The 23,910-nt window shown below is 44.2% G+C and overlaps 1 protein-coding gene and 1 pseudogene across 1 annotated transcript in view; one reads left to right on the forward strand and one right to left on the reverse strand.

The window, feature by feature from the left end:
* LOC135054898 (pendrin-like) overlaps positions 1-23,910 on the forward strand; it is a 172,479-nt gene that overhangs the window by 92,873 nt on the left and 55,696 nt on the right. The window contains exon 4 of the mRNA XM_063958356.1: positions 11,825-12,003. Within this exon, the coding sequence (XP_063814426.1) occupies positions 11,825-12,003 (179 nt within the window). The remainder of the gene's footprint in view (positions 1-11,824; positions 12,004-23,910) is intronic.
* On the reverse strand, positions 9,313-9,431 carry LOC134898520 (5S ribosomal RNA; annotated as a pseudogene).

Here is a 23,910-nt window from a genome sequence, read left to right on the forward strand (position 1 = left end):
TATCAACCAGTCTATATTAGCAGCAGACACAGTACAGTACGGTAGTTCACGGCTGTGGCTACCTCTGTGTCTGCACTCGGCAGGCAGTCCATCCATAATTGTATACCACCTAACCGTGGTTTTTTTTTCTTTCTTCTTTATACATACATAGTTACTACGACATCTCTTTATCAACCAGTCTATATTAGCAGCAGACACAGTACAGTACGGTAGTTCACGGCTGTGGCTACCTCTGTGTCTGCACTCGGCAGGCAGTCCGTCCATAATTGTATACCACCTAACCGTGGTTTTTTTTTCTTTCTTCTTTATACATACATAGTTACATAGACATCTCTTTATCAACCAGTCTATATTAGCAGCAGACACAGTACAGTACGGTAGTTCACGGCTGTGGCTACCTCTGTGTCTGCACTCGGCAGGCAGTCCGTCCATAATTGTATACCACCTAACCGTGGTTTTTTTTTCTTTCTTCTTTATACATACATAGTTACATAGACATCTCTTTATCAACCAGTCTATATTAGCAGCAGACACAGTACAGTACGGTAGTTCACGGCTGTGGCTACCTCTGTGTCTGCACTCGGCAGGCAGTCCGTCCATAATTGTATACCACCTAACCGTGGTTTTTTTTTCTTTCTTCTTTATACATACATACTACTACGACATCTCTTTATCAACCAGTCTATATTATTAGCAGCAGACACAGTACAGTACGGTAGTTCACGGCTGTGGCTACCTCTGTGTCTGCACTTGGCAGGCAGTCCGTCCATAATTGTATACCACCTAACCGTGGTTTTTTTTTCTTTCTTCTTTATACATACATAGTTACATAGACATCTCTTTATCAACCAGTCTATATTAGCAGCAGACACAGTACAGTACGGTAGTTCACGGCTGTGGCTACCTCTGTGTCTGCACTCGGCAGGCAGTCCATAATTGTATACTAGTATCCATCTCCATTGTTTACCTGAGGTGCCTTTTAGTTGTGCCTATTAAAATATGGAGAACAAAAATGTTGAGGTTCCAAAATTAGGGAAAGATCAAGATCCACTTCCACCTCGTGCTGAAGCTGCTGCCACTAGTCATGGCCGAGACGATGAAATGCCAGCAACGTCGTCTGCCAAGGCCGATGCCCAATGTCATAGTACAGAGCATGTCAAATCCAAAACACCAAATATCAGTAAAAAAAGGACTCCAAAACCTAAAATAAAATTGTCGGAGGAGAAGCGTAAACTTGCCAATATGCCATTTACCACACGGAGTGGCAAGGAACGGCTGAGGCCCTGGCCTATGTTCATGGCTAGTGGTTCAGCTTCACATGAGGATGGAAGCACTCAGCCTCTCGCTAGAAAACTGAAAAGACTCAAGCTGGCAAAAGCACCGCAAAGAACTGTGCGTTCTTCGAAATCCCAAATCCACAAGGAGAGTCCAATTGTGTCGGTTGCGATGCCTGACCTTCCCAACACTGGACGTGAAGAGCATGCGCCTTCCACCATTTGCACGCCCCCTGCAAGTGCTGGAAGGAGCACCCGCAGTCCAGTTCCTGATAGTCAGATTGAAGATGAAGATGTTGAAGTACACCAGGATGAAGAGGATATGGGTGTTGCTGGCGCTGGGGAGGAAATTGACCAGGAGGATTCTGATGGTGAGGTGGTTTGTTTAAGTCAGGCACCCGGGGAGACACCTGTTGTCCGTGGGAGGAATATGGCCGTTGACATGCCTGGTGAAAATACCAAAAAAATCAGCTCTTCGGTGTGGAGGTATTTCAACAGAAAAGCGGACAACAGGTGTCAAGCCGTGTGTTGCCTTTGTCAAGCTGTAATAAGTAGGGGTAAGGACGTTAACCACCTCGGAACATCCTCCCTTATACGTCACCTGCAGCGCATTCATAATAAGTCAGTGACAAGTTCAAAAACTTTGGGCGACAGCGGAAGCAGTCCACTGACCAGTAAATCCCTTCCTCTTGTAACCAAGCTCACGCAAACCACCCCACCAACTCCCTCAGTGTCAATTTCCTCCTTCCCCAGGAATGCCAATAGTCCTGCAGGCCATGTCACTGGCAATTCTGACGAGTCCTCTCCTGCCTGGGATTCCTCCAATGCATCCTTGCGTGTAACGCCTACTGCTGCTGGCGCTGCTGTTGTTGCTGCTGGGAGTCGATGGTCATCCCAGAGGGGAAGTCGTAAGCCCACTTGTACTACTTCCAGTAAGCAATTGACTGTCCAACAGTCCTTTGCGAGGAAGATGAAATATCACAGCAGTCATCCTGCTGCAAAGCGGATAACTGAGGCCTTGACAACTATGTTGGTGTTAGACATGCGTCCGGTATCCGCCGTTAGTTCACAGGGAACTAGACAATTTATTGAGGCAGTGTGCCCCCGTTACCAAATACCATCTAGGTTCCACTTCTGTAGGCAGGCGATACCGAGAATGTACACGGACGTCAGAAAAAGACTCACCAGTGTCCTAAAAAATGCAGTTGTACCCAATGTCCACTTAACCACGGACATGTGGACAAGTGGAGCAGGGCAGGGTCAGGACTATATGACTGTGACAGCCCACTGGGTAGATGTATGGACTCCCGCCGCAAGAACAGCAGCGGCGGCACCAGTAGCAGCATCTCGCAAACGCCAACTCTTTCCTAGGCAGGCTACGCTTTGTATCACCGCTTTCCAGAATACGCACACAGCTGAAAACCTCTTACGGCAACTGAGGAAGATCATCGCGGAATGGCTTACCCCAATTGGACTCTCCTGTGGATTTGTGGCATCGGACAACGCCAGCAATATTGTGTGTGCATTAAATATGGGCAAATTCCAGCACGTCCCATGTTTTGCACATACCTTGAATTTGGTGGTGCAGAATTTTTTTAAAAACGACAGGGGCGTGCAAGAGATGCTGTCGGTGGCCAGAAGAATTGCGGGACACTTTCGGCGTACAGGCACCACGTACAGAAGACTGGAGCACCACCAAAAACTACTGAACCTGCCCTGCCATCATCTGAAGCAAGAAGTGGTAACGAGGTGGAATTCAACCCTCTATATGCTTCAGAGGTTGGAGGAGCAGCAAAAGGCCATTCAAGCCTATACAATTGAGCACGATATAGTAGGTGGAATGCACCTGTCTCAAGCGCAGTGGAGAATGATTTCAACGTTGTGCAAGGTTCTGATGCCCTTTGAACTTGCCACACGTGAAGTCAGTTCAGACACTGCCAGCCTGAGTCAGGTCATTCCCCTCATCAGGCTTTTGCAGAAGAAGCTGGAGACATTGAAGGAGGAGCTAACACGGAGCGATTCCGCTAGGCATGTGGGACTTGTGGATGGAGCCCTTAATTCGCTTAACAAGGATTCACGGGTGGTCAATCTGTTGAAATCAGAGCACTACATTTTGGCCACCGTGCTCGATCCTAGATTTAAAGCCTACCTTGGATCTCTCTTTCCGGCAGACACAAGTCTGCTGGGGTTGAAAGACCTGCTGGTGACAAAATTGTCAAGTCAAGCGGAACGCGACCTGTCAACATCTCCTCCTTCACATTCTCCCGCAACTGGGGGTGCGAGGAAAAGGCTCAGAATTCCGAGCCCACCCGCTGGCGGTGATGCAGGGCAGTCTGGAGCGACTGCTGATGCTGGCATCTGGTCCGGACTGAAGGACCTGACAACGATTACGGACATGTCGTCTACTGTCACTGCATATGATTCTCTCAACATTGATAGAATGGTGGAGGATTATATGAGTGACCGCATCCAAGTAGGCACGTCACACAGTCCGTACTTATACTGGCAGGAAAAAGAGGCAATTTGGAGGCCCTTGCACAAACTGGCTTTATTCTACCTAAGTTGCCCTCCCACAAGTGTGTACTCCGAAAGAGTGTTTAGTGCCGCCGCTCACCTTGTCAGCAATCGGCGTACGAGGTTACATCCAGAAAATGTGGAGAAGATGATGTTCATTAAAATGAATTATAATCAATTCCTCCGCGGAGACATTGACCAGCAGCAATTGCCTCCACAAAGTACACAGGGAGCTGAGATGGTGGATTCCAGTGGGGACGAATTGATAATCTGTGAGGAGGGGGATGTACACGGTGATATATCGGAGGGTGATGATGAGGTGGACATCTTGCCTCTGTAGAGCCAGTTTGTGCAAGGAGAGATTAATTGCTTCTTTTTTGGGGGGGGTCCAAACCAACCCGTCATATCAGTCACAGTCGTGTGGCAGACCCTGTCACTGAAATGATGGGTTGGTTAAAGTGTGCATGTCCTGTTTTGTTTATACAACATAAGGGTGGGTGGGAGGGCCCAAGGACAATTCCATCTTGCACCTCTTTTTTCTTTTCTTTTTCTTTGCATCATGTGCTGATTGGGGAGGGTTTTTTGGAAGGGACATCCTGCGTGACACTGCAGTACCACTCCTAAATGGGCCCGGTGTTTGTGTCGGCCACTAGGGTCGCTAATCTTACTCACACAGTCAGCTACCTCATTGCGCCTCTTTTTTTCTTTGCGTCATGTGCTGTTTGGGGAGGGTTTTTTGGAAGGGACATCCTGCGTGACACTGCAGTGCCACTCCTAGATGGGCCCGGTGTTTGTGTCGGCCACTAGGGTCGCTAATCTTACTCACACAGCTACCTCATTGCGCCTCTTTTTTTCTTTGCGTCATGTGCTGTTTGGGGAGGGTTTTTTGGAAGGGCCATCCTGCGTGACACTGCAGTGCCACTCCTAGATGGGCCCGGTGTTTGTGTCGGCCACTAGGGTCGCTAATCTTACTCACACAGTCAGCTACCTCATTGCGCCTCTTTTTTTCTTTGCGTCATGTGCTGTTTGGGGAGGGTTTTTTGGAAGGGACATCCTGCGTGACACTGCAGTGCCACTCCTAGATGGGCCCGGTGTTTGTGTCGGCCACTAGGGTCGCTTATCTTACTCACACAGCGACCTCGGTGCAAATTTTAGGACTAAAAATAATATTGTGAGGTGTGAGGTATTCAGAATAGACTGAAAATGAGTGGAAATTATGGTTATTGAGGTTAATAATACTATGGGATCAAAATGACCCCCAAATTCTATGATTTAAGCTGTTTTTTAGGGTTTTTTGAAAAAAACACCCGAATCCAAAACACACCCGAATCCGACAAAAAAAATTCGGTGAGGTTTTGCCAAAACGCGTTCGAACCCAAAACACGGCCGCGGAACCGAACCCAAAACCAAAACACAAAACCCGAAAAATTTCAGGCGCTCATCTCTACTCAGCATGAATGTGTCACTGAAGTGCTTTAATAGAACTCTGGATCAACAGGTCCAGGAGATTAGCAAACGGGACGGACACTTTAGGCCCAATCTGTCCAAAGGCGAGATGGAAGCGTTGAGGGCCCTCAGTAAGGATCAGTCCATCATTATCCGCCCTGCCGACAAGGGGGGCGGAATTGTAGTACAAGATCTGACTCAATACCATAAAGAAATCTACCGGCAGCTGGGGTATACTGCTGTGTATGCAAAACTCAGCTCAGATCCAACTATGTCATACAATCATGAATTGAAAACTATCTTGGAAGCAGCTGTTAGGGATGGAGTGATTACTAAAGGTACACAGATGGCTCTCTTTGAGGAACATCCAGTGGCGCCAGTATTATATACCTTGCCTAAAGTGCATAAGCACCAGACGGAGCCGCCCGGTCGGCCTATCATTGCTGCCAGAGACTCCATCTATTACAAAGTTTCCAAGTATTTGGATCATTTCTTCCAGCCCGTGATCTAGGCTCAGTCCACCTATCTGAAGGACACGACGTCATTAATCTTGAAGTTGCAGGCGATTACAGAGATTCCATCAGGAAGCTTCCTGTGCACGATGGACATTGTTAGCCTGTACACTAACATTCCCCATCGGATGGGGTTGGGAGCAGCCAGGAGACTGCTCTCTACGAGCCCTGTATACAATGGGCCCGATTTATCATTCTTCCTATTACTGTTAGAACTCACCTTGAAACGTAACTATTTCCTCTTTGACAAAGGGTGGTACGTACAGCGGCATGGGTGCGCGTTGGGGTCATGTGTGGCCCCTGCGTTCGCCAACTGCTATATGTTCGACCTGGAGCGAGAAGCTTTCTTTGTTGATCCAGTGGTTGCGGCAAAGATTTTGTTCTTCGTGCGTTATATAGATGACTTGTTACTGATCTGGACTGGCCGAAGCAGGATTTCATTGATCTAATGGTGCATGTTAATTCTCTAGATACTACCATTTAGTACACTTATGAGATCAGTGGTGTTAGTGTTAATTATTTAGATGTCTGCATCTCTCTGTATGAAGGTCAGATCCACACAGGTTTGTACAAGAAAAGCACAGATAGAAACACCATGTTGCATTTCTCTAGTCAACATCCCATTGCGACCAAGAAAGGGTTGCCTTTTTCCCAGTTCCTGAGGGTTCATCGGATTTCGGATGATCCCACAGAAACTGAGAAAGAAATTGACATCATGATACGACAATTTATGCTGAGGGGATACAAGTATGATGACCTGATTAAGGCCAAAGTGAAAGTTCTGAATATCCCCAGGGCTAATACTTTAATGCAAAGTCCGGTGGGGAAGGGGGGCAGAGAGGTTGTCCCTTTTGTACAAAGGTTCCACTCCACCAGTATGGAGATTGCAAAATGTGCCAAAAAACTGTGGCCCATTGTGACCACTGACAAAGATTTGCCGTTTCTCCATGATGCTGCAGTGATGACCAGTTTTGCCAGGGATCGCAATCTTAAGGATTGGCTGGTCAAGAATGATATTTCTTCCTTTCAGGAACCGATTTCTACCAATTTTTTGACTAAAAAACCCGGTTGCTATAGGTGCACGGGATGCACCACATGCAGCTTCATGGAGACGGAAAATTCTTTTTCGCACCCACACACGGGTGAAAGGTGTGCCATCCGGCAGATTTTGACGTGCAGTAGTACGTTTGTAGTTTACATCATTCGTTGTCCTTGTGGTCTCCTCTATGTGGGGAAGACTACAAGGCAATTTAAAGAACGGATGGCCTTGCATAGGTCTGCCATTAGACAGGCCCTAGAGAATAGTGGTACACATAGTCAGCCAGTTGCACGACACTTTAAGGCCTTTAATCACGGGTTAAGCACCCTGCGGTATAAAATCATTGATCAAGCCCCCAGGAGATTGCGGGGTGGAGACCGCAATAGGGTTTTGCTACAAAAAGATTTACCGTCTGGATACGGTTTCCCCGCGTGGCTTAAATGAAATGTTGCCCTTAAGCTGCTTTTTGTAATTGGGTCGTAGTTTCAGATCATGCAGCATCAACAAGGGGAGTTTTTGGTACTTGTACACTGTGTGCATTTGTTCTGCCCCAGCTGTCTGCCTAGATATGGTGTTATAATGTACATTTAGCCGCTTTAGGCTTTGTTTTGTAACCTGTAACCTTGACAAGCTTGCGATCATTGGTATGTGTTATATGTTCACAGGGGTTTGTTTATGTTTAGCCGGATTGCCATGACGCCGCACTGTCAGCCGGGCGCGCCAGGCGGCGCGCGGCGCAGGTGGGTGACGTCATTGACCCGGGAGACGCAGCGGCGGCGCTGGCTTCCTGACAAGGGGAAACGAGGTTATGTAAGTATGCACTGCATGTTCTGTTTGTGATATGATCCTGATGACGGTTTTTCTCTAAATCGAAACGTAGTTTCATTGTCTCTTCTGGTGTTTTAAAGTTGTCAGTCCTGTGAGTGCCGCCTATTGCTATATTATGACTATATATATATATATATATATATATATATATATATATATTGTGATGGGGGAAAGCTTGTCGGCGCTTAACCGCGATACCAAACTGTACTAGTGTGCAGACCAGGATAGTATGAATGAGCAATCAGATGGTCTCCTTATTTAGACACTCCCTTTTATATATTCGGGCGTCAGCTACACCTTAAAGAGAGAAGCATTGGTAAAGTGCTTCATGTACAGTGTAAAAGAAAAAGAGGATAAGGTGATTTTAAGCGACCAATGGTGTCTTAAAACTTAGAGGAGACTTAGAGGAGACTCAAATTAAAAATGATAAAAATTTAATAAGATATAATTAGCACCAATACAAAAGTAAATAAAACAATGGCCCTATACAAAGAGCCAAAAAAATGAATAAGAAATCACTGGAACTATATATAAATATATAAGTTAGTGTAAAATTGATAGTACAAACTGATATAAGACAGGAGGATAAATGTCCTAACAATAAAAAATTGGAAATAAGATTAGCTTTTGAGAAGGTATGTATCATAACACCCAACGCGTTTCGTCCTATCTGGACTTCATCAAGGGGTGATAGGTAATTGGGACAGCTCATCTATATATACCTGTGTTAATGAGGAAGTGATAGCTACATCACTTCCTGTCAATTAACAGATACCAAATTTAATAAACTGTTTATACATGTCAAAACAGAGTGACAATAACCTTACAGCATAATATCACTATGCTGTGCAAAACCGCTTTGTAAAGGAACTGTTTTCATGTGTTTAAATTGGTAAAAAATACAGTTGAAGTTCATGATCCTGGACTTCCTGTCCGGATCGTGGGTTACGTCACGTCCGCCCCACTTCCGGCGTCCGGCATTCTCCATTGCGCATGCGCTGGGTGCGGGTCATGGAATGTTTGTGTCCAACATCAGCTGCGCATGCGCCTGTTCTCCCATCCGATATCAGAGGCTTAAAACGTCCAGAAAATAGCGGCAGCCATGTTCTTGGAGTATGTTCTCACAGACATCTATTTGTATAATCAGGTAGTCGCAGCGGCCATTTTTGATGTGACAATTCTTAATGGGAATATGCTTATAACCGAGAATAAAGAGAGAATAATGTGATTTAGGAATATTACTTATACAAATATCTCATATTTCTACTAAATTCTATTTGTACCCCTTGTCTCAGGCATAAGAATATTTAAACAGCCCATAGCATTAGATGCCTATGTGGTAGTTAAAATTACAGCATTAGGGACAGGATTAGGTCTAATAATGGAGGATTTTATAATGTAAAGGATTAGTTAAGATGCCTATTGCGCTGATTCCTTACAGTATTGCACCTTACATGCATGCAACTGCACATGGAAATAGGGGTAAGTATGACTATAGTCATTCACACACGGAGGTGATGGTATTTGATATTACAGCAACAGACGTATTATTTCAGTTCATGATGAACGATACTCAGGTGTTAGCGGAATTAATGTGTATTAAAGCATATTTGCACCTCTTAGAAACACCAAAGTTCCTGTGGGAAGGAGAGAAAGAGTATGTATTATTAATACAATATCCTCATATCCCTCGCTCAAAAAATTACAGCACCCAGTCTTCCATGATGGTTCCTCATCTATGTACTAGCTGGGCCCAGCACTGCTTGGCTTCCAAGATCGAACGGAGTTGGGCATCTCCAGTGCGGTATGGCTGTAGTATTGGCGTGGTTTTTAGAGGTAATCATAATACAACAACGTGGTTGGGGAGGTGACCCTAGTAGAAATGACAACAGAGAAGAGACAGGTTGCCCAAGTAGGAAGAAGAAGGTGTAGTCAGCTTACGTCACAGAAAGGGGGCTATTTCGTAGCCCTCGTTGAAGCCATCAGGGTGCAAGGTGTTCAGTTCGAAAATCGAAGTGATGGCTTCAACTTATCCTCACAACCAGAGGCGGAACTGCAGGAGACAATGGAGTCGGCTGCCGCCGGGCTCTTGCCCTGAAGGGGGCACTTCTCCTCCATTGTCTCCAGCTCCGTGTCTAACCTGTATGTGCTGCTGTAATGCTGCGACATGGGGCCAAGCAGAGCGCCATCACGATCAGCGGCGCTTCCGTTCTATGATCCAGACACTTGTTGGTGTTCTAGTGACTGGCTCCAGTGGTGCCGGGGGAAGGAGTCGGAGCTGCAGCCCGGAGATCTCTCTGGAGCTATAGTTCATCGCATCCAGCGTGATCCGCATTACACAGGTCAGGCAACAGGTGGCGGCCCCAAGCACTGGGTCCACCAGTGCGTTGTACATGGCTGGGCTGCCGGCTGGGGACTGGTGTACTTCACATCATCATTCATCACTGACCCAGGGACACGTAGTTATTCACATGTTCACACCGGACTTGTGACACAGAAACTCACGGTCACACAGGGTCCACACACACAGGCACACTGACCAGGGACCACTCACAGTCACACTGACCAGGGGCCACTCATTGCCAGGGGCTACTCACACTGACCAGGGCCACAATCACAGTCTCACTGACCAGGGGCCATTCACAGGCACACGGACCAGGGGCCACTCATTGCCAGGGGCTACTCACACTAACCAGGGCCACACACACAGTCTCACTGTCCAGGGGCCACTCACAGTCACACGGACCAGGGGCAACTCATTGTCCAGGGGCTACTCACGCTGACCAAGGCCACACACACAGTCGCACTGACCAGGGGCCACTCACAGTCACATGGACCAGGGGCTACTCACACTGACCAAGGCCACACACACAGTCTCACTGTCCAGGGGCCACTCACAGTCACACGGACAAGGGGCCACTCATTGTCCAGGAGCTACTCACGCTGACCAAGGCCACACACACAGTCACACTGACCAGGGGCCACTCACAGTCACACGGACCACTCATTGTCCAGAGGCCACTCACACTGACCAAGTGCCACTCACACAGTCTCACAGACCATGGATCACTCACACAGTCTCACAGACCATGGATCACTCACAGTCACACTGACCAGGGGCCACTCATTGTTCAGGGTACACTCACACTGACCAGAGGACACTCACATAGTCTCACTGACCATGGGCCACTCAAACAGTCTTACTGACCAGGGGCTACTCACTGTCACACTGACCAGGGGCCACTCATGGTCCATGGGCCACTCACACTGACCATGGGCCACTCACACAGTCTCAATGACCAGGGGCCACTCAAACAGTCTCACTGACCAGGGTCCACTCACAGTCACACTGACCAGGGGCCACTCACACAATCACACTGTCCAGGGGCCATTCACACAATCACACTGTCCAGAAGCCACTTACACTGTCACACTAACCAGGGGCCATTCACACACTGTCACACTGACAAAAAGCCACTCACACACCGTCACACTGACCAGGGGACACTCTCACACCATAACACTGACCAGGGGCCACTGTCACACTGACCAAGAGCCACTCGCACACCGTCACACTGACCAGGGTCCACACACACTGTCACACTAACTAAACCCCCATAATTTATTTATTGATGTTGTGAGTATAAGTGAGCTTGCTATGGTAAGTGCCAAATTTTCTGTTTGTATATATATATATATATATATATATATATAGCGGTGAGGGTCCGGCACAGCCACTTGTTGAAATATTACACTGGGTGCCCTCACAGTGAAGCAGATAGCAGACTAGAGGTGGTGCGGCACTCCAATGATTTGTACACTAACGCCAGATAAATGAATGCAACGTTTCAATGCCCGTTTAATAAGTTGGCATTTTCATCAGGTACCTGACGAAAATGCCAACTTATTAAACGGGCATTGAAACGTTGCATTCATTTATCTGGCGTTAGTGTACAAATCATTGGCGTGCCGCACCACCTCTAGTCTGATATAGATATATATATATATATATATATAAAATTTTACATAGATTTCATTACTTGTGTAGTCTATTAATAAACACATCACCTCATAGTAGCAGTGTATTTACACTACTAATCTTTAATTGGCTAGTCTACATATGGTTGTGTAAAATATTCCAGTTGTGTATATACAGAAGAAGAAAGATGACCTCTGTGTTACATTCACATGTGTTTGTGTTTTCCCATCAGGGCCTTTTCCTGTGGTCAGTTTGATGGTCGGTGCGGTAGTTCTACAACTGGCCCCAGATGAAAACTTTATGTTACCTGGCAACAATACAGGGCTGAATATCACAATAAACGAGACTGAAAGAGATTCACAAAGAGTCTTAGTTTCGGGAACACTCTGTTTCCTGATCGGTATTATACAGGTAATGTCACGTGTTTGATGTACTGTAGTGAGCATGGTACAGTACTGCAGTAACCATGAGCCATTCCAGACATAAGATTGTCTTTCCTGAATTGCGCCATGCTGAGTAAAGGTAAAATACAAGTGAAAAACTTAGTAGATACTTACTAAGGCCCTCATTCAGCATGGAATGCACAATAATTGGGAAACTGCGCAGGACCCTAAATTTATTCACCAATACTTTTTTCTGATTTTGCTTCTTTTTATTTATCATTTTTAATTACTTTATGCTGCTCGTGCAATCAACTTGACTCCGCCTATGGGGGAGTGTATTTTAGCATAGAAGGGCTGCGATCGCTTGCGCAGCCCTGCTATGCTAAAAAAGTTTCCTGCAAAACAAGACCAGGGTCAGACCTACTTACCCTGTGCGACGGATCCAGCAACGAAGGTCCCGGAATTGACGTCAGACATTCTTCAAACTCCTGGACATGCCTGCGTTTGCATCACCACGCCTGGAAAACGGTCAGTTGACGTCCCGGAACGCCTCCTGCCTGTCAGTCTTCTTGCCATCGCCGCTGCGATCACTTTTTCCACTGGCGGCGGCGCTGCGTTGCTGGACAATGATGCGCGTGCACAATGCATCAACTGTGCATGCGCAGTTCGACCCGTTCACACACTGAACGGAAAACAAAATAAAAATACTAAAACATCAAATATTGATATGGCACAATAAGTCAAAACACGATAATACTGGGAAGAATATATATACAATTACTTTAATATCTATATATCAAGTTAATAAGAACAACTAAAAAGATTCCACATCAATTAGTTATTTGCCCTTATTAGTAAAACACACTGTGTATATATAAGTCAAGTGCCTATAAAAGGAGTCATATAAAAGTCTGCAACACATATATAAAAATGTCAATGGAGAAATCTTCCTTGTGGAACTACAAGTCCCAGAGTATGATGATCTGCTTACTAACGGCATCCAATAACTCATATCACTGATGCTGGGTCGACGGTTGTATTAAGTATCCATTTAAAGTACCAGCTTGGATAATATATGCCATAGGTGCAGGGGTTGCAGCTGCTAAGGGGCCCAGAGCTGAGAGGGGCCCACCTTCCCTGTCACAATTACATGTGTTATATACATCTTTCACCATTGTGTGGTACACAGGGGCCGTGTTGCCTTAGGGCCTACAATAGTTACGCTCCTCGATGGGCTCATTATAATGTGGCATAAAATGAACAGGAGGTTATTATAATGTTACATAATATGAACTGGCACAATATGAAGTGGATGCACTATAGTGTGGCATAATGTGAATTGGGGACACAGCCATAAAATGTGACATACTGTGAGCTAGGGGACTACTATGGTTCCTACAATAAACTAGGGTACTACAATAGGGCATACAGTTAACAAAACAACTGCTGCAGAGAGGTGCCTCTCTAGAAGTATCGGGACAGAGGCCCCTTCAAAATGTTACTATGAGGCCCACAAAGTTCTGGTTACGCCCCTGCTACTGGGCACTCTTCTATACGGGGGCTGCCGGCTTTGTCGTTACTTACAACATTGTATGTAAAAGCTCCTGCCCTCACCTATAGGGTGAGTTTTCATACAAATGTGTTACTATTTCATATATACTTTGTAACCAATCAGCGGTGATCTTGGCATATTGTTATCCCACGGCTTACTCATTTGAGAGTGTCATTTGCAATCTTAACACACCAATTGCAGACTTTTACTTTCTCAGTGTGTTTCCATGTCTGTTGGCGACTTTACATATATCTGTATATGTCCTTATACATTTTGATCAAATTATGATTTTATGGCTATTTATTATGTAATATTTTTATAGTTACTGTTTTATTTTATATTCTTTATTATTCCTTTGATATTGTTATTATTCATCCATTTCTGCTCCCCTTTCCCCTAGTATTATTGGTATATACTAAGTGTCATTTCCTTTGTCATAGAGCATGAAACATAGTGTAGATTAAGTTGGGGTAATTTAATTGTGGACGATGTGAGTAATGTTTAGTGGGTACACTGGCCACAGCAGCACATTCCGTCTAGAGCATCGCTCATTTTGCCCCGCGCTCTCCCCCCCCACACACACACACACACACACACACATGAGGATGAGCGGTTTCACATTTCAACCACGTGTTAACAAGCATTGAGTTACCTCCATGGAATCTATTTGCAGTTATAGCCGCAAGCTTTTCCTGCTTGTTGCAAGCACACTTCTTTATCCTCCAGCAGGCACACTTCTTTATCCTCCAATATGGAGAGTGACATTGGGTGGTATTTACTAAAGTGCACTTTGTAGAAACCACAGAAAAAAAGGTTTCCACTTCTACCAGATTTAATAAAGCCAAAAAGCGGGGGGAAAACAATCTGAAATGCTCCTCTTTACAAACTGACAAGCACAAAATAATTTTCTTCATGTGGAAATAATATACCATAGGAGTTCATAATATTGCAAGTACAGACAGTCCCGTACCTCACCAGTGTTCTGTCCCTGTCCCCAGAGCCGTAACTAGACAATTTGGTGGATGGGCCAGAAAAAACTTTGGCACCCCTCTTCCCCTATATTTATCAAACAGGGACATAAGGTGAGCCCTGGCGCACAGTAACAGCACTTGCTATGATGCCCCTTCCAACATGAATATATTGTAAAACGGGTGCTGGAAATAAGGACTCGTAAACATAAAAAGTCCTAGCACTACTTGTGCTCAGCAGTCAGTCCACTGCAGTGGCTTGCAGCCACACTTGCCATGCTCTCCTGGCACGGCCAATGTCCACAGTCCATGGCACTTACAGGGATGTGCGGTGAGGTAAATGGCTAAAGAGGCACTAGCTAGTACCAGAGCCAGATTTACACAAAATATATGAGCCAAAGTGGTCATGTGGGTATTATACACAGGTGCAGCAGTATATACTGCTGGAAATTTACTGCGTTTTGATCAGAGATGTGTGGAAAAGGTAGGCAAGGGAGGCACTGCCTCACCTGCCATAGACTTTTTACTGCACAGTTTTGACAATAAAGATAATTAGAATACAAAGATGATATTTCTAATATATTCTTTGTATTTTTCATATATTTTATATAGTCAAAACTCTGGCATATACAATAGTATGACAGGAAAGGCTCTGCCTCACCTGCCTCACCCCACCGCACGTCACTACTACAAACTGTACCCTACTCACTGTCCTCAGCGTCATGTGCATTGGGTGAATGGGACTTTAAAACTCCTCTCCTGCTTCTGACTTCCTGCTGTCTCTGGGTGAAAGGGTGGAAAACCAGGACTTCCGTTTTTCCACTTGCAGCTGTGCAATCCAGAAAGCCCAGAGTTATAAGTCTCAACTGCAAGTGCAGAACGTGCAGGTCCTGTTTTCTTCTCCCTTGGAGGGAGCTGATCCCACCAAAATGTGGGCAATTGTGGTGAGTCACCACCCCTCTCACCACTATATATACTGTGTATATATATATATATTCATAGTGGTGAGAGGACTTGAGTCTCACCACAATTGCCCACATTTTGGTGGGATCAGCAAGGGAGAAGAAAACAGGACCTGCACGTTCTGCACTTGCAGTTGAGACTTATAACTCTGGGCTTTCTGGATATATTAGGAATCAATATATATATATATATATATATATATACATAGAGACGGACAGCACACCTGTTAAATACAGCAGTAAAAGTCCTGGTGCCAGCAGTAGGTGCACAGGCAGTACACCAATATATCCAAAGAAGTCATCCACGGCACTCAGTAAATAATTCGCAAGGAGGCAGAAATGTAGCTACATTTCTGCCTCCTTGCAAATTATTTACTGAGTGCCGTGGATGACTTCTTTGGATATATATATATATTAGGATTCAGTATGTTTAACCGGCGGACGGGATGCCGGCTGTCCATATCCCGACTGCAGCATCCCGCACGCCAGAATGCCGGCAGCTGTGCGAGTGCTAAGAGTCCCCTTGCGGCCACACTGCATGCTCGGTGACTTGCTGCTCTCGGCACAGCATAGGGATTCCGGCTGGTGGCAATGTAAGCTGTCGGGATTCCAACGTCTGTATCCTGACCGCCAAGATCCCAACAGCCAGCAAATTAAATGCATCCTATAGATATATATGTATACATATATATATATATATATATATATAGTTTAAATGTGTATATATATATGTATATATATATTTATATATATACATATAACCAGTTCCAGACCCGGCACTCCTCAGTATACAACAGTTCAAATGCCTGGTGCCCTCTCCAGCAAAAGCAATTGCATGTATAGTTACGGATCAGAGCGGCACTCGTAGGACTTCATTCAAATGAACAGGACATCACGGGGTGATGTCCTGTTCATTTGAATGAAGTCCTACGAGTGCCGCTCTGATCCGTAACTATATATATATATATATATATATATATATATATACACATTTATAGAACACCTATACTTGCAGACTTGCAGAGCTCATTCTTACAGACACACACGTGAGTGAACAAGCACCCATTATCCTATAAGTAGCACAACACGGTATGCTGCATTGACCAAAAAACATAAAGATGGCTTTCAGGAAAGGCTCCATGATCTACAGCTGAAAAGACCTCAGTTTGGATCCCTAGTTGACCATTTCAATACTGATACGGACACTTTGAAAGCCCCACTAGTCACAGATGAAGCAATTTCTCAGATTGAGATGTTTGAACTTTCTGAGGATGACAGACTTAAATCTTTCTTGAAGGAAGGAACCATTGAGTTCTGGAGAATTTTACCAATGGAGAAATACCCCAGTGTCAAATGTGCTGCACTCAAACTGCTATCAATGTTTGGGTTTACTTGTAATCAAAAGTTAAAAGGAAAAAAAAAGTTTTATATTGGGAAGATTGTGTTTAAATTATGTATTATATTCAATGTGCTGTGCTCACTGCCTGCGTGACTAAAAACAGGGGGGGGGGGCATGGTCATGCTCCTACAAACATCATACAGTAGGCGCACGCACAAAAATGGGGCGTGGCCTTTGGCCAGCTAGGCAATGCCCCATTTTTGCATAATGCCGGCTCTTTAACTTGACTACAGATTTTTTGGGGCTCTTTGCCTCTGACTGGTTGGCCAGGAGAATTGAAGTCAGCACTTGCAATGGCATGCAAATACCTCCTAAACCCAGTAGGAGGAGTATGGAGGACGAGACAACATGGGGGGTAATTCTGAGTTGATCGCAGCAGGAAATTTTTTAGCAGTTGGGCAAAACCATGTGCACTGCAGGGGGGGGCAGATATAACATTTGCAGAGAGAGTTAGATTTGGGTGGGTTATTTTGTTTCTGTGCAGGGTAAATACTGGCTGCTTTATTTTTACACTGCAATTTAGATTGCAGATTTAACTCACCACACCCAAATCTCTCTCTCTCTGCACATGTTAAATCTGCCTCCCCTGCAGTGCACATGGTTTTGCCCAACTGCTAAAAAATTTCCTGTTGCGATCAACTTGGAATTACCCCCATGGAGTGTAATTTCACCACCTAGACTCTTGTCTATTCACTTAACAATGTACCCATGAAACTAGGAAACTTACTAAAACCACACACTGAGAATATAATTATACAAACTGGCCCAGTGTAAACATTTTCATAGTTTCAGTCTAATATACAAACCTAAACAACAATCCTACTGTTTTTATTGCAACAATTTCCACACAGGGGAGGGTATCAACTAGAGATGAGCGGGTTCGGTTCCTCAGAATCTGAACTCCCCCCGAACTTCACCCATTTTACACGGTTCCGAGGCAGACTCGAATCTTCTCGCCTTGCTCGGTTAACAGGAGCGCGCCCTAACGTCATCATCCCGCTGTCGTATTCTCGCGAGATTCGTATTCTATATAAGGAGCCGCGCGTCGCCACCATTTTCACTCGTGCATTGGAGATGATAGGGAGAGGACGTGCAGCGTTCTCTCAGTTGTGTTCAGTGTGCTGCAAATATCTGTGCTCAGTGTGCTTGCAAATATCTGTGCTCAGTGTGCTGAAAATATCTACGTTCTCTGCCTGAAAAATGCTCCATATCTGTGCTCAGTGTGCTGCAAATATCTGTGCTCAGTGTGCTTTATTGTGGGGACTGGGGACCACCAGTATTATATAATAGGAGGACAGTGCAGAGTTTTGCTGACCAGTGACCACCAGTATTATACGTTCTCTGCCTGAAAAACGCTCCATATCTGTGCTGCATTGTAGTATATAGTAGGAGGACAGTGCCGAATTCTGCTGACCAGTGACCACCAGTATTATATCAGTACGGTACAGTAGTTCACTGCTCTACATACCTCTGTGTCGTCAAGTATACTATCCATCCATACCTGTGGTGCATTTTAGTTGTTGTGCGCAGTATATATAGTAGGAGGACAGTGCAGAATTTTGCTGACCACCAGTATATAATATATAGCAGTACGGTACAGTAGGCCACTGCTCTACCTACCTCTGTGTCGTCAAGTATACTATCCATCCATACCTGTGGTGCATTTTAGTTGTGCGCAGTATATATAGTAGGAGTACAGTGCATAATTTTGCTGACCACCAGTATATAATATATAGCAGTAAGGTACAGTAGTCCACTGCTCTACCTACCTCTGTGTCGTCAAGTATACTATCCATCCATACCTGTGGTGCATTTTAGTTGTGCGCAGTATATATAGTAGGAGTACAGTGCATAATTTTGCTGACCACCAGTATATAATATATAGCAGTACGGTACAGTAGGCCACTGCTCTACCTACCTCTGTGTCATCAAGTATACTATCCATCCATACCTGTGGTGCATTTTAGTTGTGCGCAGTATATATAGTAGGAGTACAGTGCATAATTTTGCTGACCACCAGTATATAATATATAGCAGTACGGTACAGTAGTCCACTGCTCTACCTACCTCTGTGTCGTCAAGTATACTATCCATCCATACCTGTGGTGCATTTTAGTTGTGCGCAGTATATATAGTAGGAGTACAGTGCATAATTTTGCTGACCACCAGTATATAATATATAGCAGTACGGTACAGTAGGCCACTGCTCTACCTACCTCTGTGTCGTCAAGTATACTATCCATCCATACCTGTGGTTCATTTTAGTTGTGCAAAGTATATATAGTAGGAGTACAAGGCATAATTTTGCTGACCACCAGGATATAATATATAGCAGTACGGTACAGTAGGCCACTGCTCTACCTACCTCTGTGTCGTCAAGTATACTATCCATCCATACCTGTGGTGTATTTTAGTTGTGCGCAGTATATATAGTAGGAATACAGTGCATAATTTTGCTGACCACCAGTATATAATATATAGCAGTACGGTACAGTAGGCCACTGCTCTACCTACCTCTGTGTCGTCAAGTATACTATCCATCCATACCTGTGGTGCATTTTAGTTGTGCGCAGTATATATAGTAGGAGTACAGTGCATAAGTTTGCTGACCACCAGTATATAATATATAGCAGTACGGTACTGTAGTCCACTGCTCTACATACCTCTGTGTCGTCAAGTATACTATCCATCCATACCTGTGGTGCATTTTAGTTGTGCGCAGTTTATATAGTAGGAGTACAGTGCATAATTTTGCTGACCACCAGTATATAATATATAGCAGTACGGTACAGTAGGCCACTGCTCTACCTACCTCTGTGTCGTCAAGTATACTATCCATCCATACCTGTGGTGCATTTTAGTTGTGCGCAGTATATATAGTAGGAGTACAGTGCATAATTTTGCTGACCACCAGTATATAATATATAGCAGTACGGTACAGTAGTCCACTGCTCTACCTACCTCTGTGTCGTCAGGTATACTATCCATCCATACCTGTGGTGCATTTTAGTTGTGCGCAGTATATATAGTAGGAGTACAGTGCATAATTTTGCTGACCACCAGTATATAATATATAGCAGTACGGTACAGTAGGCCACTGCTCTACCTACATCTGTGTCGTCAAGTATACTATACATCCATACCTGTGGTGCATTTTAGTTGTGCACAGTAAATATAGTAGGAGTACAGTGCATAATTTTGCTGACCACCAGTATATAATATATAGCAGTACGGTACAGTAGGCCACTGCTCTACCTACCTCTGTGTCGTCAAGTATACTATCCATCCATACCTGTGGTGTATTTTAGTTGTGCGCAGTATATATAGTAGGAATACAGTGCATAATTTTGCTGACCACCAGTATATAATATATAGCAGTACGGTACAGTAGGCCACTGCTCTACCTACCTCTGTGTCGTCAAGTATACTATCCATCCATACCTGTGGTGCATTTTAGTTGTGCGCAGTATATATAGTAGGAGTACATTGCATAATTTTGCTGACCACCAGTATATAATATATAGCAGTACGGTACAGTAGGCCACTGCTCTACCTACCTCTGTGTCGTCAAGTATACTATCCATCCATACCTGTGGTGCATTTTAGTTGTTGTGCGCAGTATATATAGTAGGAGGACAGTGCAGAATTTTGCTGACCACCAGTATATAATATATAGCAGTACGGTACAGTAGGCCACTGCTCTACCTACCTCTGTGTCGTCAAGTATACTATCCATCCATACCTGTGGTGCATTTTAGTTGTGCGCAGTATATATAGTAGGAGTACAGTGCATAATTTTGCTGACCACCAGTATATAATATATAGCAGTACGGTACAGTAGGCCACTGCTCTACCTACCTCTGTGTCATCAAGTATACTATCCATCCATACCTGTGGTGCATTTTAGTTGTGCGCAGTATATATAGTAGGAGTACAGTGCATAATTTTGCTGACCACCAGTATATAATATATAGCAGTACGGTACAGTAGTCCACTGCTCTACCTACCTCTGTGTCGTCAAGTATACTATCCATCCATACCTGTGGTGCATTTTAGTTGTGCGCAGTATATATAGTAGGAGTACAGTGCATAATTTTGCTGACCACCAGTATATAATATATAGCAGTACGGTACAGTAGGCCACTGCTCTACCTACCTCTGTGTCGTCAAGTATACTATCCATCCATACCTGTGGTTCATTTTAGTTGTGCAAAGTATATATAGTAGGAGTACAGTGCATAATTTTGCTGACCACCAGTATATAATATATAGCAGTACGGTACAGTAGGCCACTGCTCTACCTACCTCTGTGTCGTCAAGTATACTATCCATCCATACCTGTGGTGTATTTTAGTTGTGCGCAGTATATATAGTAGGAATACAGTGCTTAATTTTGCTGACCACCAGTATATAATATATAGCAGTACGGTACAGTAGGCCACTGCTCTACCTACCTCTGTGTCGTCAAGTATACTATCCATCCATACCTGTGGTGCATTTTAGTTGTGCGCAGTATATATAGTAGGAGTACAGTGCATAAGTTTGCTGACCACCAGTATATAATATATAGCAGTACGGTACTGTAGTCCACTGCTCTACATACCTCTGTGTCGTCAAGTATACTATCCATCCATACCTGTGGTGCATTTTAGTTGTGCGCAGTATATATAGTAGGAGTACAGTGCATAATTTTGCTGACCACCAGTATATAATATATAGCAGTACGGTACAGTAGGCCACTGCTCTACCTACCTCTGTGTCGTCACGTATACTATCCATCCATACCTGTGGTGCATTTTAGTTGTGTGCAGTATATATAGTAGGAGTACAGTGCATAATTTTGCTGACCACCAGTATATAATATATAGCAGTACGGTACAGTAGTCCACTGCTCTACCTACCTCTGTGTCGTCAGGTATACTATCCATCCATACCTGTGGTGCATTTTAGTTGTGCGCAGTATATATAGTAGGAGTACAGTGCATAATTTTGCTGACCACCAGTATATAATATATAGCAGTACGGTACAGTAGGCCACTGCTCTACCTACATCTGTGTCGTCAAGTATACTATACATCCATACCTGTGGTGCATTTTAGTTGTGCACAGTAAATATAGTAGGAGTACAGTGCATAATTTTGCTGACCACCAGTATATAATATATAGCAGTACGGTACAGTAGGCCACTGCTCTACCTACCTCTGTGTCGTCAAGTATACTATCCATCCATACCTGTGGTGTATTTTAGTTGTGCGCAGTATATATAGTAGGAATACAGTGCATAATTTTGCTGACCACCAGTATATAATATATAGCAGTACGGTACAGTAGGCCACTGCTCTACCTACCTCTGTGTCGTCAAGTATACTATCCATCCATACCTGTGGTGCATTTTAGTTGTGCGCAGTATATATAGTAGGAGTACATTGCATAATTTTGCTGACCACCAGTATATAATATATAGCAGTACGGTACAGTAGGCCACTGCTCTACCTACCTCTGTGTCGTCAAGTATACTATCCATCCATACCTGTGGTGCATTTTAGTTGTGCGCAGTATATATAGTAGGAGTACAGTGCATAATTTTGCTGACCACCAGTATATAATATATAGCAGTACGGTACAGTAGGCCACTGCTCTACCTACCTCTGTGTCGTCAAGTATACTATCCATCCATACCTGTGGTGCATTTTAGTTGTGCGCAGTATATATAGTAGGAGTACAGTGCATAATTTTGCTGACCACCAGTATATAATATATAGCAGTACGGTACAGTAGGCCACTGCTCTACCTACATCTGTGTCGTCAAGTATACTATACTTCCATACCTGTGGTGCATTTTAGTTGTGCGCAGTATATTTAGTAGGAGTACAGTGCATAATTTTGCTGACCACCAGTATATAATATATAGCAGTACGGTACAGTAGGCCACTGCTCTACATACCTCTGTGTCGTCAAGTATACTATCCATCCATACCTGTGGTGCATTTTAGTTGTTGTGCGCAGTATATATAGTAAGAGTACAGTGCATAATTTTGCTGACCACCAGTATATAATATATAGCAGTACGGCACAGTAGGCCACTGCTCTACCTACATCTATGTCGTCAAGTATACTATCCATCCATACCTGTGGTGCATTTTAGTTGTGCACAGTATATATAGTAAGAGTACAGTGCATAATTTTGCTGACCACCAGTATATAATATATAGCAGTACGGTACAGTAGGCCACTGCTCTACATACCTCTGTGTCGTCAAGTATACTATCCATCCATACCTGTGGTGCATTTTAGTTGTGCGCAGTATATATAGTAAGAGTACAGTGCATAATTTTGCTGACCACCAGTATATAATATATAGCAGTACGGTACAGTAGGCCACTGCTCTACATACCTCTGTGTCGTCAAGTATACTATCCATCCATACCTGTGGTGCATTTTAGTTGTGCGCAGTATATATAGTAGGAGTACAGTGCATAATTTTGCTGACCACCAGTATATAATATATAGCAGTACGGTACAGTAGGCCACTGCTCTACCTACCTCTGTGTCGTCAAGTATACTATCCATCCATACCTGTGGTGCATTTTAGTTGTGCGCAATATATATAGTAGGAGTATAGTGCATAATTTTGCTGACCACCAGTATATAATATATAGCAGTACGGTACAGTAGGCCACTGCTCTACCTACCTCTGTGTTATCAAGTATACTATCCATCCATACCTGTGGTGCATTTTAGTTGTGCGCAGTATATATAGTAGGAGGACAGTGCATAATTTTGCTGACTACCAGTATATAATATATTGCAGTACGGTACAGTAGGCCATTGCTATTGATATATTACTGGCATATAATTCCACACATTAAAAAATGGCGAACAAAAATGTGGAGGGTAAAATAGGGAAATATCAAGATACACTTCCACCTCGTGCTGAAGCTGCTGCCACTAGTCATGGCCGAGACGATGAAATGCCATCAACGTCGTCTGCCAAGGCCGATGCCCAATGTCATAGTAGAGAGCATGTAAAATCCAAAGAGCAAAAGTTCAGTAA

The sequence above is a fragment of the Pseudophryne corroboree genome, chromosome 3, assembly GCF_028390025.1.
Source record: "Pseudophryne corroboree isolate aPseCor3 chromosome 3, aPseCor3.hap2, whole genome shotgun sequence".
Taxonomy (NCBI): domain Eukaryota; kingdom Metazoa; phylum Chordata; class Amphibia; order Anura; family Myobatrachidae; genus Pseudophryne; species Pseudophryne corroboree.